This window comes from Anastrepha obliqua, chromosome 1 (assembly GCF_027943255.1).
Source record: "Anastrepha obliqua isolate idAnaObli1 chromosome 1, idAnaObli1_1.0, whole genome shotgun sequence".
NCBI classification, from domain to species: Eukaryota; Metazoa; Arthropoda; class Insecta; order Diptera; family Tephritidae; genus Anastrepha; species Anastrepha obliqua.
Genome location: NC_072892.1, coordinates 114,385,933 through 114,401,495, shown reverse-complemented (window position 1 = coordinate 114,401,495; position 15,563 = coordinate 114,385,933). Strand labels below are relative to the sequence as shown.

The 15,563-nt window shown below is 36.9% G+C and overlaps 1 protein-coding gene across 1 annotated transcript; it reads left to right on the top strand.

Moving 5' to 3' along the window:
* Positions 1-7,203: 7,203 nt before the first annotated feature.
* Positions 7,204-14,823, top strand: LOC129235714 (myosin regulatory light chain LC-2, mantle muscle). Its single transcript, XM_054869709.1, has 5 exons — positions 7,204-7,617; positions 7,684-7,902; positions 7,966-8,085; positions 8,242-8,378; positions 14,267-14,823. Exons 1-5 carry the CDS (start codon positions 7,576-7,578, stop codon positions 14,448-14,450), a joined length of 702 nt encoding a protein of 233 aa, XP_054725684.1. The 5' UTR covers positions 7,204-7,575; the 3' UTR covers positions 14,451-14,823.
* Positions 14,824-15,563: the final 740 nt, after the last annotated feature.

Here is a 15,563-nt window from a genome sequence, read left to right as displayed (position 1 = left end):
GTCAAGTGCGAATATGCATAAGCGCATACATGTACACATATACACACACATAAGGGCATAAAACAGTATTTGTGTGAATTCATTTGCAAGATCAATTTTTTGTTTCTTTTTCTGTTGTATGGCATGCGGAGCGTATAAACGAAAAACAGCATCATTTGTTGCAAGTACATATGTACATATGTATGTACGCACATACGTATAAAAAATGTCTCTTGTTATCGCTTAATGCTTTCAATTCAATGCATCTATAAAATAATGTTTACGGAAATGTGAAGAGTCAAAAAATTTAAAATTCGAACGCGCGAAAAATAGACTAAAGTGATTTGTCGAAAAAGAAGCAACAGATGGAGAAGAAGATGAAATTTTGGCGCGAAGTGAAGCGTAACTTTAATGCAATATTTTTCTAATTACGCTGCAAATTTTCAGATATGCACATAAAAATAAAAATTTCGCCCGCCGTCCACCAAGAAGAAGGCCGAAGGTGGTTCTCGTGGTAATATGAATTATACAGACTACAGACTACATATCTATGTATGTAAGTGCGTACTTTTGACACAACAACTTATCTTATTTGGGCAGGTGTCGCTTTTAAAATAATAAATCATGATTTTCAACAAGACAATTTAATAGTTTTTATTAAAATTTTATTAAGGCAGATTCTTTAGCTAAGGTCTCGAACGATTAACAGTTGAAATAGTGCATTAACAACGAACAATTCAATAACAGCTTAACAGGTACAAAGTGATAAGTCGACTTGAAGGTTTTATCAAATATGCACACGTCTGAAATTTTTCTTCATAAAATTTACTTGCCTTTTGTGACTTCTATTTAGCTACTGATTCGTTAAAAAGAAAGAAAGCAAAAATAAAATAATATGAATTTTTATAAGAAATTAGCTTTTAATTCAGTACAACCTCCCTCAACTTCAATTTATTAACTTACAAATTTCAATACTTATTCAAATGATCTTCCAAATTTAAACAATATCTTTATTGATTTTCCGGGAAAACTTGGGGAAAAAATCCGGGAAAGTATTGTTTCACAACTTTCAGTTCAAATTGTTTTGGTTAAGATTATTTACAATATGTTATCAGTGGTTATCGGTTTTTGTTCTGTATTACGCACTTGAGAAAACACATTCATTACAGATTTAGAAAACAGAATTAGTGTGGTTTTCGAAGAAGTAAAAAATTCCACAATTTGTAAGGCCAATATTAAAATAACCAGTAGACCGACAAAGGGATGGCCTTCAGCTCCTTCGTCGCGTTCTCTTTGATCTCTATCGACTGAAATCTCCTTGTGGTAACTTCAACTTGGAAAACAAAAAGCAGTCGCACGGGGCCATATCAGGTGAATACGGTGCTTGCACGATGGTATTTACTTGGTGTTTGGTCAAATAAACCAGCACAATTTGGACTCGGATGGCGTGTTATCATCAAGCAAAATCCAAGAGTTCTTAGCCCACATTTTCGGCCATTTGCGACGTGCAGCATCTCTGAAACGCTTCAAAACGGATAAATAATATTCTTTATTGACTGTCTGGCCCGATGGAAAGTACTCATGGTTACTGTGGTATCACAATGAATCGGCAACGGTCTAAGTGAGTTGGTTTAGAGACCGACTGCCACTTCTAAAGTAAAATTGCTCTTAAAGGTAAAATTAATTAACTAAATTTTAAGTATAGGTGATTTAGTATTGAATAAAATTAGCAAAATTGGCAGCGATAAGAATTTTACGGAGGCAGAAGCCAAATTAATGCAAAATTTAAGAACCCATCCATAAATATAGTATTTGATCTCAGATATACGAAAAAAATGGTAAAGCGCGGAGGCAAATCAGTAATGGTTTGGAGATGCTCTTCGGAGAAAGGAATAGGTCCAATATTTGGAATAAACGGTAAAATGTGTGCTGTGGACTGTGTGAGAATATTGGATACGATTATGCTCCCCTAAGTTAAGGACAGAAGAAATGCTCCTAAGATGGGAGTTTATGCAGGATAACGAACCCAAGCATTCATCAAAATTAGGAATGCCCTCGCAGTCTGCTGAGTTGAACCCAATTGAATATCTTTGGGCAGAATTGTGAAAGATAATTAGACCTTTCAAAGACGCAAATAGGAAAGAAATGTGGAACCAAATTCAAAAGTCATGGTATTCCATTTCACCGAATAAATGTGCAATTTAGTAAATTCAATGCATCGAAGATGTGAAGAGGTCATAAAATAAGCTGGAGGTGCTACAAAATACTAAAGCATTTTTGTTTTTTGAAAGCACTGATTTTTTGTGGCAAAAAAAGGCCCAAAATATTTGGAGTTTTCAAAAATAAAAACAAAAATGTTCAATTATATTTTCTAACAGTGCGAATATTCATGTAAACTATGAAGTTTCCATTCACCTGAAATGCCTAAGGAATCAGAAATTTTACACTTAGTCAAGCTTATCTCAATGATTTTTAAAATTTTTGCACTTTTTGGTTCATATTCAACGCATGCACGTCGGCATTTGAATTCTAAGACAAATCGAAGCATAGCTGGAAACGAAGGAGCAGATTCCATAACCCTTTCACAATTTTTTTTAGGAATTTCTTTAGCTGAACCTTCCAAAACAAATTAGTTTAGCACTGCGCGATATTCGGTTATTTTCACTGAAAAAATTTACTAGTCGTGTAATTGCTCGAGACGAAAACTTAACTAAAGTTACGTAAGAACTTAAAGATGTTTGGTCAAACTGTCAAATCAGCTTACGTGTACTACTTCATGCAAAATAAGTAACTTGGAATTATTGCATGTGCTTTTCTTCTGAGTCGCATTAAGCTCGATAATTGATGAATTATATCCTAACTCTACAGCTGATCGCCTGCTCTCCTTCAGCTACATATATGGTAAGCATCATCGTAATCATAGCATTTACAGCTCGTGGTAAGCTAATGCTTCTTTTACTATTGCGCTCCTCCATACTTCTTGGTTCATTCCATGGTTTCTCCGTGCTTTTATGCTACGCAGGTAACCTTCCAGATCATCTGCCCACCCTCTTGGTGGCCGTCGGCGCTTTCTGCTGCCCAAAATGCGAGTGGTAACTTATGTGCGATTCTGTTGTCATGCATTCGAAGTATGTGTCCTAGCCATCGAAGACGTTGCACCTTCACGAAGCGCACTATATTTTGCCTATTTATAAGTTCTTCGACCTCATTGTTATGTTTTATTCTATAACACCCATCAGATTCTCGTACGGGATCGAAAATTCCCCTCAAAATTTTACGCCCAAAGCGTAAGAGTTAGTTCCTTAGATTAGTAGTCAGAACCTATGTTTCACATCTATTGACCTCATTAGGGTCCTATAGATCCGATGCTTACACGTTCAAACAAGCGTTTGGTTTTAGCGGCTTGAGGTGTGCGTAATAGCTTCTATCTGCAGCCTGCAGTCTGCCGTTTATGCAGCTAAGCGGATCTGCTGTGCTATTTAAGTTTACTCCTATTCCACATTATATTTTATTTGATATCCATATTATTATTCTACATTGCACTCAATTTTTTAAATAACTTTTCGAATAAATCGAAACCTTAAAATTTAAAGCCCTTTTGAAAAATATTGAGCGTAGCTTGCTTTATGTCAACAGCAAACAAATCATTATATATATATATTGTATATATATACTTATATAATTGGCGCGTACACCCGTTTTGGGTATTTTGCCGAGCTCCTGCTCCCATTTGTGGCGTGCGTCTTGATGTGGTTCCTCAAATGGAGGGCCCTACAGTTCCAAGCCGACTCCGAACGGTAGATATTTTCATGACAGAATTACACTCGGATGTTTGCCATTACCTACCGAGGAGCGACCTCTATAAGAAAAAACTTTTTCTTTTCTCTTTCTCTGAATTCCGAGTGGTAGAGAGATAAATACGAATTTTTGGCAATTTATACAATTGTCAAATTTCGCGAACTAGTTCTCATGAGAAATATGCTACCTGGAGACCCAAAAAATATATCTGTAGTTTGCTTTTTTATGCTTGTAAAATGATTATTCGATTTCACACCCACCCTTTATAGATCTCTGCCAACAACCCAAATGCAGCGCAAAATCGCACAACTGGCAGTGAAATAAATTAAACATAAACTTACAATTGCAGGAATACCATGCATAAAGCATATAAAGGGGGGACCATCAGCTGGTTTCTGGGCACAGCGATTATCTAGCGCTTAAACAAGTGGCAGAAATCCAGTACCATATTTGCGCAGTATGAAACGCAATACACTTGAACTCTCCGAAATTTTGAAAATTTTGCTCCAAATTGAATGCTGAAGCAGAACAAATTTTAAAAAGAATATTCTGTTGAATGTGAAGAAAGTTCGGAAAATCTTACTGTTCATTGACAACACACCTACATATTCCCGTGTTCACCTGCTCAACTGAGAGTATTTTGCTGCTGTTACTGCATTAACTCTTGTTCATTAACTCGCTGGGGATATCAGAAGCTCATCATTGACCGCTGAGTCTATAGAAAATTATGCATAACGTCTTCGATTCAAGTATGACGATTGTGCTCCAAAGTCATATTTTCCGATGAGGCACATACCCAACCTGACTGCTACATAGACAATAACAAATTTTCGGGAAGCATAGACCAAAACGTTTGGCTGTTGGCTGAGGTTCTTAGGATTGCTTTTAGTTCATTATTGGTCCACTTTTCTTCGAAAATCAAGACATAGCATCTTCTTCTGCTACTCAATCCTCGTGGGGTAGAGTATCCCAAAGATGGTGAAAGGAGCAATATGAATCCATCCATCACAGTTTTGAATACTCGTATAAGGCTTATAATGTGCAAGGTATACTGCATGTGGGGCAACGTTGGCGAAAAAAATTTGTTTACATTTTTCATTGATGAGAGCTGATTTTAACATCCAGCGACTACAGTAAAATTAAAAGGGAATATTTTCATGAATAATTACGCCAGAAAAATTCTTCACGAAAGTTCATCTGACGAAATTCGTAATTCATAAACTGGAGTGTGTTTTAACTTTTGTTTGACGAAGTTCGTTCAGCGATTCGAAAACGTGCAATAAACAATTTTCAGAGATGTGAGCATCAGTGGAGCTCGACCTCGTTAAACTTTTTTTAGGTGTGCCGTTGAAGATGGATTTCCAGCCAAAAGGTCCGGCCAAAACCATTCGAAATAAGCTGCTGAAATTGCCAGCCGAGCTAACCATTTGAATGGAATGATATTTCTCTCGACATAGAATTAGCGCGGCTTCGTTGGCTGGGTCATGTCGTCCGAATGGAAGCAAACGCTCCGACTTTGAAAGTATTCGATGCAGTACCAGCTGGTGGTAGCAGAGGAAGAGGAAGTTCTCCTCTACTTTGAATAGATCAGGTGGAGAAGCACTTGACTTAACTAGGTGTGTTCAACTGGCGAGAAAGAAACTACTTGTGCGCTTTATTAAACTGGATCGTAAGTGGTTTGCACTTTCTAAAAAAACATCAAATTCAGTACTACTTTTATAGCACTTCTAAGAAGAAATTAGCTATTGGCCGCCCCTTTATAATTACATGTTACGTGTGTTTATGTATATACATATGTATGTAGATTATGTAAAAAGAAGAAAACTAAATTCAAAAATTCTTTCGAAACTAATCGCCCAAAAAATATAAGAAATAAAAAATCTGTATGCAATAATGTGAAAAATATCGTTCGGCGTTTATCGAATATATTAATGCAAACAGAAATTTTGGCATTTACAGCGAACGCAGCAAAAAAAAAGAAAAAAAAAACACAATCAACGATAACCAAATGCGACAGCGCAACGTTGAAATGCAAGGTAATGAATGGCATCAGCCAATAGAGTGCAATGCAACAAGGTTTTCGCAGGAGACTCTATGCAGCAGTCGTGCATAGTATATAGCTACATGCAACATTTAAATTAACGCAATGTTGCAACTTGTCAATGCAACGTGCACGCAAGCGATAGGTGACTTTCGAGAAAGTGGGAACTTGTGAACAAGTTGTTGTTGCGCTATATACATACATGTAGTTGTACTGGTTGGATGTGGTAGCATTTGTTTCAGATATACCATAAAATTCGCTAACCATATGATTTTCTCTCTTTACATTCTCACTTTTCCATAGGCATAAACAGGCATCTAGTTTTCGTATCTTAGCTGAATTTTTCTTAAAATAATGATTTGTTTTTGCTTCGTACTCGTGTTATTGATTTACACTTGAAGTATTGTGTCTTTGTCACACATCATTCCCATCAATCAATCTGCAAATGTAGTGCAGCTAAATTTTTATGGGTATGAATTTATTGGGCGAGCGTGTGCCACACCTGTGGGAGGCCATCAAGTGTTCACTTATTCGCTGATCATACTGTGGATGGAGCCGCCGTGTAGAACAAAGAACAACGAGAAGTTAATTCAATTTAATTATTGCACAATTTAACTGTTCTGTGCTAAAACCAATTTATATCTATTTTTTCTTTTTTATATGTACAAGAATTCTCGAATATTTAAGAACCTATTAATCTGAATGAGAGAGTTCTGGTTATGATGGATGCATAGAATATTAAGGTGGTGCCGATACTGTAACAGTTAATTGCGTGCAATTTTGGTTTCGTCGATTCCGATCAGGCATTTTTGATGTTAAATATGCATCTTGCACAGGACGGCACGTCGTCGAAAATGGCATTTTAGTAGTCATAGCATCGCCCAGGATCACAAAACAGCTTTAAACCATTTGCGCAAAAATGTTACGCAAAAATAATGGATTTATTTTTTGTTGTTTCGTACCCGAGGCTCTGAAACGTGCACTTTCGAGTGGTAGTGAAAACTTTGAAGCCATGTTTCCCTACATTTTGCTTTTTGGGATTAGGACACTCTTTCAGCAAATAAGCAACATGTATAATTATGGGACACCCATTACATTTGAAAATTAAAATGATAAGTAAAAGCACTACCCTCTTACAGTACTGCCCCTAATTCATCTTTAATAGACGATCTCAAACACTTGCACAATTTTTTTTTTTGAGGAAATTCAGCCAAATGCCGGTTGCTGTGCAGATTTGTGCAGGCGGACACTCCAATGACATTTTCGCAGTCTCAATTGCGTTGACGCGGCAAAATCGAGCGATCAGGTAAATGGCCATTAGCTACATTTTAGCTATTGACCATTAGCAGCAGGGCTGTAATTCAAAATCAACTTGCTGTGGAGAAAAATCGTTGTGAGCAACTTAGCGGAAATCTCGCTAAAAATACAATTTGTGTCAAATCAAGTGCGTTCGCCAACAAATCGACGTCGATTTTCCCAATCATACACATAAAGTATTTCGATGAAATAATTAATTCTCCTTCAATTTATCAATAAATTCGCCCCAAAACGACAAACGAATTTTCAGTTAACGATTAGCAAAGCGAGTGCACGAACGTACAAATAAACGGTGGTCGGCGATGCGCCGCGAGTGTTAGATAACCTACAGGAGGAAATATATTTTTTATTCTTTTCGAAGGATCAGTGCGTATTGAACAAAAACAAACGAAAGGAATACGAATTTTAAACTCTAAAAGCAGACTTAGCACATTTTCGAAATGGGTGATCCAATTAGTTTTTCCGTTGAGGACATGGAGCAGGTACCAAACGAAAACAGGATCACGGAATTTTCACAAATATTTTCATATTTTTTTCCATCTGCGTAGCGACGTCGCCGTACCAGTGCTGCACGAAAAGCTTCCATGCGTCCACCGTCACCGCCGAAACCAGAATCGGAAGCTTTGGCTGCCATCAATGAAATATTTAATCCATCGTTTAAGAAACCCGTTACCAAGGGAACCTATCATGCACCCGATGAAGTGGCTGCTGGTGACTTTGAAGCCATAAAGGATTTAGACATTAAGAAAGTGGCTGAATTGAAAGAAGTAAACAAAAATGAAAAGTGTCTTTGAAAAGGAGAAAAAATAAATTGTATTTGCTGTGCATAGGTTTTCTTGCTGCTCGACCTGGACAGCGATGGTTTGATATCGAAGGATGATTTACGTTTCACTTTTACGGCGCTTGGCACAGACACACCAGACGAGCAAATCGAAGAAATGCTGAAGGAGGTGAATAAAAAAAAACAAATATTGCTTGTTGGTGATTAATGGGACTTATGTATGTGATTGTTGCATGAGCGAAAGATGGAAAGTGAATAAATAAAAAGTGTTTAATTACTGTAGAAAAGTGAAAAGTGAAATACATAAATATAAAATTTTGTACAGGCAAAGGATCCTTTGGATTACGAAGCTTTTATAGAATTGATGAGCCACCGCACCGTTGAGCTGGATCCCGAGGATGTGCTGTTGGAAGCTTGGAGCAAGTGGGATGACTATGGAACTGGTAAAATAGAGGAGAAAAAGTAAGTATGCAATAAACGATTATTCGCCTACCTAGCGAGAATGTGTGCGCTTACATAATAGCGATACACTTTTTTATACAAATTTTTATCTTTTATTATTCCTTTGCCTAACCTCAAAGTATTAGTTTCGACCAGGAAATAAAATATTGTATTAGTGTGTTTACCAATTGTCCGTAAATATTAGGGATTATTGCCACTAACATAAGGAAATGGGTTAACAAGTAATTCTTCATTACACAGATCTGTCTTTTTTATTTGTTTTTGTACGGTACTGCTTTCCGATGTATTTTTGCACGCTGAATTCTGGAGTCAAAAATTGTTCATCAGGTCATGGTTTCGACAAAAAAACGTGTTTTTGGGTGTTTTTACCTCGACTTTTATCGAACACCTAACGTGCTAGAAAGTTCAACTTATTTTCAAATTAAAGGTTGAAACTTACACTACAAAAACCAAAACCAGTCAATTTATTAAATAACAATTACCAATATGATATAAAAAGTGTTTTGACCTAAACTAAAATTTAAGAATAAGCTGAAGTCTGCAGTGCGTGGGCTTTTTAGGAAAAGCCATAGCAAATACATTCAAAAGCACTTTTTAAGGGTTTTTCCTGCCACTTTACTCGAAAGCGGGCGGAAAAGGCACTGATAACCACCCAAAAACACCCTGGCAGTGATCATTCAGGATCCTAGTTAAATTTTCTTTAAATATTTCCGCCATCTCGGATCCAATATTTTGAATTTTGAAAGACTGTTATCAAACTTGTAATCAACAACTCCAAAAAACCCGGAAAAATGATTGTTATGAGCTTAGCTTAATGTACATAATTTAATAAATGCATTTCGATGGCAATCAGGGGCCTTAAAGGGTTAAAACAATTTTATTTCTTTTCATTTTTTTTTGCAGCTTAGTCATATAGCTATTGTTGGGTAAGATTCGAGCTTAATTTGAGTATTGGTTGAAATCTTTAGCAAATCATATTTGGTATAAAAACCAGTATTTGAGGATGGGGATAAACCATGACGATAGGGGCACTTTTAAGCCCCATTATTTTATTGAGCCTGCAAAAACACACTGGAGACTGTATACTAGTCAAATCAGTCATGTCAAAAATAATACAGTCTCAAACAAAAAAATTGTGGGTCTGTGTTATCAAATCAAAAATAACTACCCCCCTTAAAGTGTAAAAAATGGTTATCCACATAATTGCGGAAAACACTGAAGTAATATTAAAAGGCAGTGGCAAACCTCCGAGTGTATTTCTGCCATGAAAAAGGTCCACCTAAAAAATATCTGCCGTTCCGAGTCGGCTTAAACTGTAGGTGCCTACATTTGGGGAACAACATCAAGACGCACGCCACAAATAGGAGGAGAAGCTCGGCCAAACACCCAAAAAGGGTGGTGTTCGTACTCCGAATGGTAGTCACGCACCAACCCATTAGGCTACGGGGGCCGCCAAATGTCAAAAAACAATACCAGCCACCTTTGTAGTTGTAATGATTTGCAGAGATTTGAGGAAAACCTAACTTTCCTGTCGAAATGAAAACCAAACATGAATCTGCTATTTTTTTAAACAAACAAGAAAATTTGGTTGTGTATGTACATAAGTACACAAAAGCTGATAAATGGTCGGTTGGTCCAATCATAGGCTTAGGGAATGTTTTTTCGACTCCTTGGACACATCGCCGTGTAACCTGACTCCTACGCGCCGATACAGGGCCAATTCGAGATCAGTATGATCAAAAAAATCGATTTAGGGTATCTCTTGCGAAAAATATCGTTCCAATTTCCCGCCAAGCGCGATATCCGCGCCGTCATGCACCTGGCGGTGAAGGTGAAAAGCCGAGTTATGATTTTTTAAAAGGTTGGAGTTATGAAGAGTACCAGTTTAAAAAAGTAGTCTCGCGAGTTAAAAATGGCTATACTTCCATGCATATTACAGTCAACGCCATGAAGCAAGTCCTGGATTCGTTTTAAGGAGGCGTTTTGAACCACTCTCTGCGTTCCCTTGCCCTGGCACCTTCAAATTACTATCTGTTCATTTCACTAAGAGTGCACATTGATGGAAAAAGTTTTTCAACTGACTGCTTCACCACCCGCATTGAAAGGCATGACGAATGCTATATATATCATATATGTGTTGGAAAATAATATATAAGTACATACATATGTGCAAGTGTGATTATATTTAAGGAAAATTTTTTAGAAGCCTAATTTGAGTGCACTTAATTTCTGGCCATGCCACATATATTTCGACCTCGCCAAGTAATTTTTACGGTATCAATGTGTATTTTGAAGCAAGGAAAAAGTTCGATTCTAAAAATTCTAGAGTGGATAAGGGGGTAATCTTGCTTACTCGTATTTAAAAAACTTACTAAAATTGCTAAGTTTTCCTATATATATTTCATTTTTCATTTATTGCACTAAATACATTAGGATGGCCAAATGAAGAATGTTGTTATTGTTGCGGCCGTATGGCCAAATAAATTGAACACCTATGTTTTTTTTTAATTTTTATACATATTTTTTTATATTCATCAGTGCCATCAATACTCTGAAAATTTCCATTGAACTCCCATAGGGGAAATGCAATTTTTCATAAATTTGATAGTCTTCTTTTTTGAGTTCTAGTCCGAACAATTATACAAAAGAAAAAAGCAAGAGGTAAATATTTATTTTTATTTCTTTAAATTGTTTTAAATTTTTTGTTGTTCCTCGGGTCGATATAGAAAAATAGTTATTTGCTTTAGCACTTTATCTGTAAAAAGCCTGTGGCAGTGCGCCAACGTAAATCCCATCAACCTTCTTCATTACATCAACAGCTCTGGTTAGCTGTAGATATTTTCCCATTGGAGGTCTCCAAATGGTATCAAAACGAGACTTTAGTGCTACCATCGCAATATAAAAAGTTTCACATCTAAAGTCATGGAACTAAGAAACTTGACAACAAAAATGTTTACGCCTCGGTATACAAATTTTATACGTGAATATCCTAATACACTAGTTCCACCGGATGTACGAGCCGAAATTGAGTTGTTTTGAAACAATTTGTATACCTATTGAAGAAGAAAAGGTTGAAGTAAAGGGTTTTTCATATCGCAAAATTTATAATTTTTTTGGTGCCATTTGCCCTGCGTAAGTATCTATGGAGTAGCATTTTTGTTTTTGACACTTGTCAAGGGACATTAAAAGATTGACTAAATAATATCTATCTGTAAATATTTCATACGTTATTTTCGGCCGCCGTAGCCGAATGGGTTGGTGCGTGACTACCATTCGCAATGCACAGAGAGAACGTCGGTTCGAATCTCGGTGAAACACCAAAATTAAGAAAAACATTTTTCTAATAGCGGTCGCCCCTCGGCAGGCAATGGCAAACCTCCGAGTGTATTTCTGCCATGAAAAATCTGCTCATAAAAATATCTGCTTAAAACTGTAGGTCCCTCCATTTGTGGAACAACATCAAGACGCACACCACAAATAGGAGGAGAAGCTCGGCCAAACACCCAAGAAAGGGTGTACGCGCCAATTATATATATATATTTTTTCGCAAAAATGCATTTTTCCAAAGATGCCGAACATTCATTTATATTGTTTTGTGAAAAAATTGTATCAAATTTGAGTTTTGCTTTTTTTAATTGTTTTAAAATATCGGACTGCTTCTTCATCGAGTGAAGTTAGTGAGCAATTGATCAGTGCAGTAAGTCAGCTCAAAGCTGATAGAAAGTGCTGTTAAGAAGATGAAAGGGGCGATAATTTATTGTTTTTACCTTACAATACAAAATTATTCAATCATGAGACATACGATTTACCAGCTTCTGAAGAAACAATAGTTGGAACGTTCGTGGATGACACTGCCGCAATCATAATTGACTCCCACCCTCATGTGGGATCCCAAAAACTCCAAAAATAACTTCATAAAATAACTTATTGGTTGAAACAGTGACGCTTTAAGCGAAACGAGACAGAATATTCCCAAGTCACTTTTACACTAAATCCTAAAATTTGCCCACCCTCTTAAGCTCAATAATATAATCATCCCCCAAACTAACGTCACAAAATATCTCGGCATTCATCTTGATAGCAAGTCTACATGGAAAACCCATATTTTCATCAAACGGAAGACCCTAGGAATAAAACTCAGAAGCCTCTATTGGTAACTATCATAAAGGGTAGTTAAGTTTCAAGGGCCGGTGTTGATTTTGAATAAAATACAATTTTTTTTTTAAATGATTATCATTTCTCTTTATTATGATAATATTGGTATGGGTCAATTACGTATGGAACAAACTATTGGCACATCGGAGGCACACCTCCATCCGATGGTCTAAATTTTCGATGACGCTGAGGCATACTTGAGGTTCTATGCCATTAATGTGCCGAATTATCTCATCTTTTAGCTCTTGAATTGTTGTTGGCTTATCGACGTACACCTTTTCTTTTAAATAACCCCAAAGAAAGAAGTCCAACGGTGTCAAATCACTTGATCTTGGCGGCCAATTGATATCGCCGCGACGTGAGATTATTCGGCCATCAAATTTTTCTCGCCATTGTTTCGTTAGCTGTGTCGCAAGTGGCACCGTCCTGTTGAAACCACATATCGTTCACATCCATATCTTCCAATTTGGGCCATAAAAAGTTCGTTATCATCTCACGATAGCGAACACTATTCACAGTAACCTGACCGGCCTCATTTTGGAAAAAATACGACCCAATGATGCCGCCGGCCCATAAACCGCACCAAACAGTCACTCTTTGTGGGATTATCTCTTTGATTATCATTCGCCCAAATGCGGCAATTCTGCTTATTGACGAATCCACTGAGGTGAAAATGTGCCTCATCACTAGAGATGATTTTCTTCGATATGCATTTTGATTTGAACGCTCGTTGTCATAATAAGCCTGAATAACTTTAACGCGTTGCTCGATTGTATATCTTTCCATGGTTCAAATTGAGTTAGTCTGAAATTGAAAAATATCAAATGAAATGCAGAAAAAAACTTGACGTTTAGGTGAGGTTCACATTCAACATCGGCCCTTAACCACCCTTTACATTGAAGTTCTGGTGTTTCTCTCGAAAGTAAGCTCTCACTATACACAGCTATGGACATATGGCATTCAAATTTGGGGCACTGCAGCTAAGTCCAACATCTAAATACTTCAAAGATTCCAATAGAAAATGTACAAATTTATCGTGATCTCAAAGTATCCACAATACACGGTTCCAATCCCACCCTCACAGAAATGCCACATAAATAATTGCAAATCTTATAACATTCACCAGACTTAATAGAAAGTCTAAAAAAGACTTGTCATCAAATTATTATTCCATATTGCATAAATGAATTAAATATCTTTAGGTGAAAATATTGCTGAATGTTTAAAAAACAGACCGCAATAAAAAAATGGGTTTAATAAAAGATAAATAATTGAAATTAAATTAAATAATAAAAAAAATAAGAATTAAATAATTACTGAATTCCTTTTTTGATGTTGTATTTCAAAAGATAGGTGTATATTTTGAGCTGAAATTAATATAACTGATACTTACCTTGACATTCCTTTTCTTTTTTATTAATCAAAATACTGTTTTTTTTTAAATCATTGATTGCTTATTTCTGGCACCCTTTAAAATGTTCGCCTGGGCTTTAGTTCGGCTTCGGCTGAAATTGGCCGAGGTTCGGTTTGGTTCAGTTTGAAAAATCGATTTTCTTTCGCTCTCTACTAATTGCAGATCAAACACATTTTAAAAAATTATTCATTATATATACTAAGTGAGGTGTTTCAGCAAAAGGAGTTCTGACTAATGCCATTATTTTACAAAGCATCTGCATTTAGAACATTTGATAAATTCGTTTTGCTGACAATTCTTAATTTTTGCTGATTTTCAGAATGTTTGAAGAACTTACCAATTACGGCGATGTAATGACCAGCACCGAAGCAAACGAGGCTCTTAAGTATGCACCGATCGCCAAAGCTAAAACACTGGAGGAACCTCCCATGATTGACTATCCGGCCTTCTGTCGTATCCTTTCGGGAATGCGAAAGCGAAAGCCACGAGCAGGAGAAGAATGAAGATGTGCACACACACACGCACATATGCAAGAATGTCTGCAAAAATATTTATTGCAGTTTGCCATGAGCCAACCCACAACGTCCTTGTTCTACCCACTACTCTATATACATACATACATACATACATATGTATAGCCTATGCATACAAAATTATACATATATACAGACCTATGTACTTACGTGTTTGGTTATTTTATTGTGAATGCCATGTAAAGTGACATTTTTATTACACACGAATATTTTTTTCTGTTTGAAAATAAAATAAATCAAAAGCGGTGTGTATGAAGACACGCAGACTAAAATGCACTGCGAGTGTTTAAACGTGTGGTGTATGTGTGTGTGTGTTTTTTGTTTTTTATTTTTAAACGCTCAACATGCCTCACATGCTTTTTCCGCCTTGCATGACCAAGTCCACCAATGACTAATAAATTTTCAAACTCAATTTCGTTCCATGCATTTGCACGTTCACCATCAATGCCACCAATGTCGCCAATGCTGCCTGCTTTTGCCGTTTGCTACGCTACAATTATTCCCACAAAATTCACTGTTTTTGCTTCTCTTATTGCTTCGTTGCTTCATTGCTGCATTGCTATTTTGTTGCTGGCTATTTGGCGCACTTCCGTTGCCATTTTCAGCTGCTCGGACTACATAGAAATATTTCCGTTCTTGCGGGAACCCGTTATTGAGAACTCGACTAATCCGGATTATGTTATTTGCAATCACACTACGAGTACTGTTACATCGGCAAGTGTGTCAGCATTAGCATCTAAATCGGCTGTCACACCGTTAGCAGCCAACAGGACCGTGGCAAGGAAAGCAATGCAAACAACGCAAGCGACGCAAACAACGCATGCAACACAAGAGAAGCCACCCACAACGGTTGCAGCCAAACAGAAAATGATGTCCGTTAATGCCAATGCAGCGTCAATGGCGACATCAGCCACCAAGAAGGCAAATCCAATGATAAACGCAATTGCCAACTATGCGCATTCAACGGTTATTGCTGCCAATAATTCGGTTGCCGGCACTGTCGCTGATTTACGTAGCAACGAGTTTATTTATAGTGCAGGCAAATTTTTCGGTATTCGCGTACGTTTCAAAGAACAACAACAA

What these genes read in the sequence shown, in the direction of transcription:
- LOC129235714 (XM_054869709.1), top strand. Translation starts at nt 7,576, where the DNA reads ATGGGTGATCCAATTAGTTTTTCCGTTGAGGACATGGAGCAG. An exon ending in AAGTGGCTGAATTGAAAGAA is followed by an intron (nt 7,903 to 7,965) that starts GTAAACAAAAAT and finishes TGCTGTGCATAG; the next exon opens with GTTTTCTTGCTGCTCGACCT. An exon ending in GGTAAAATAGAGGAGAAAAA is followed by an intron (nt 8,379 to 14,266) that starts GTAAGTATGCAA and finishes GCTGATTTTCAG; the next exon opens with AATGTTTGAAGAACTTACCA.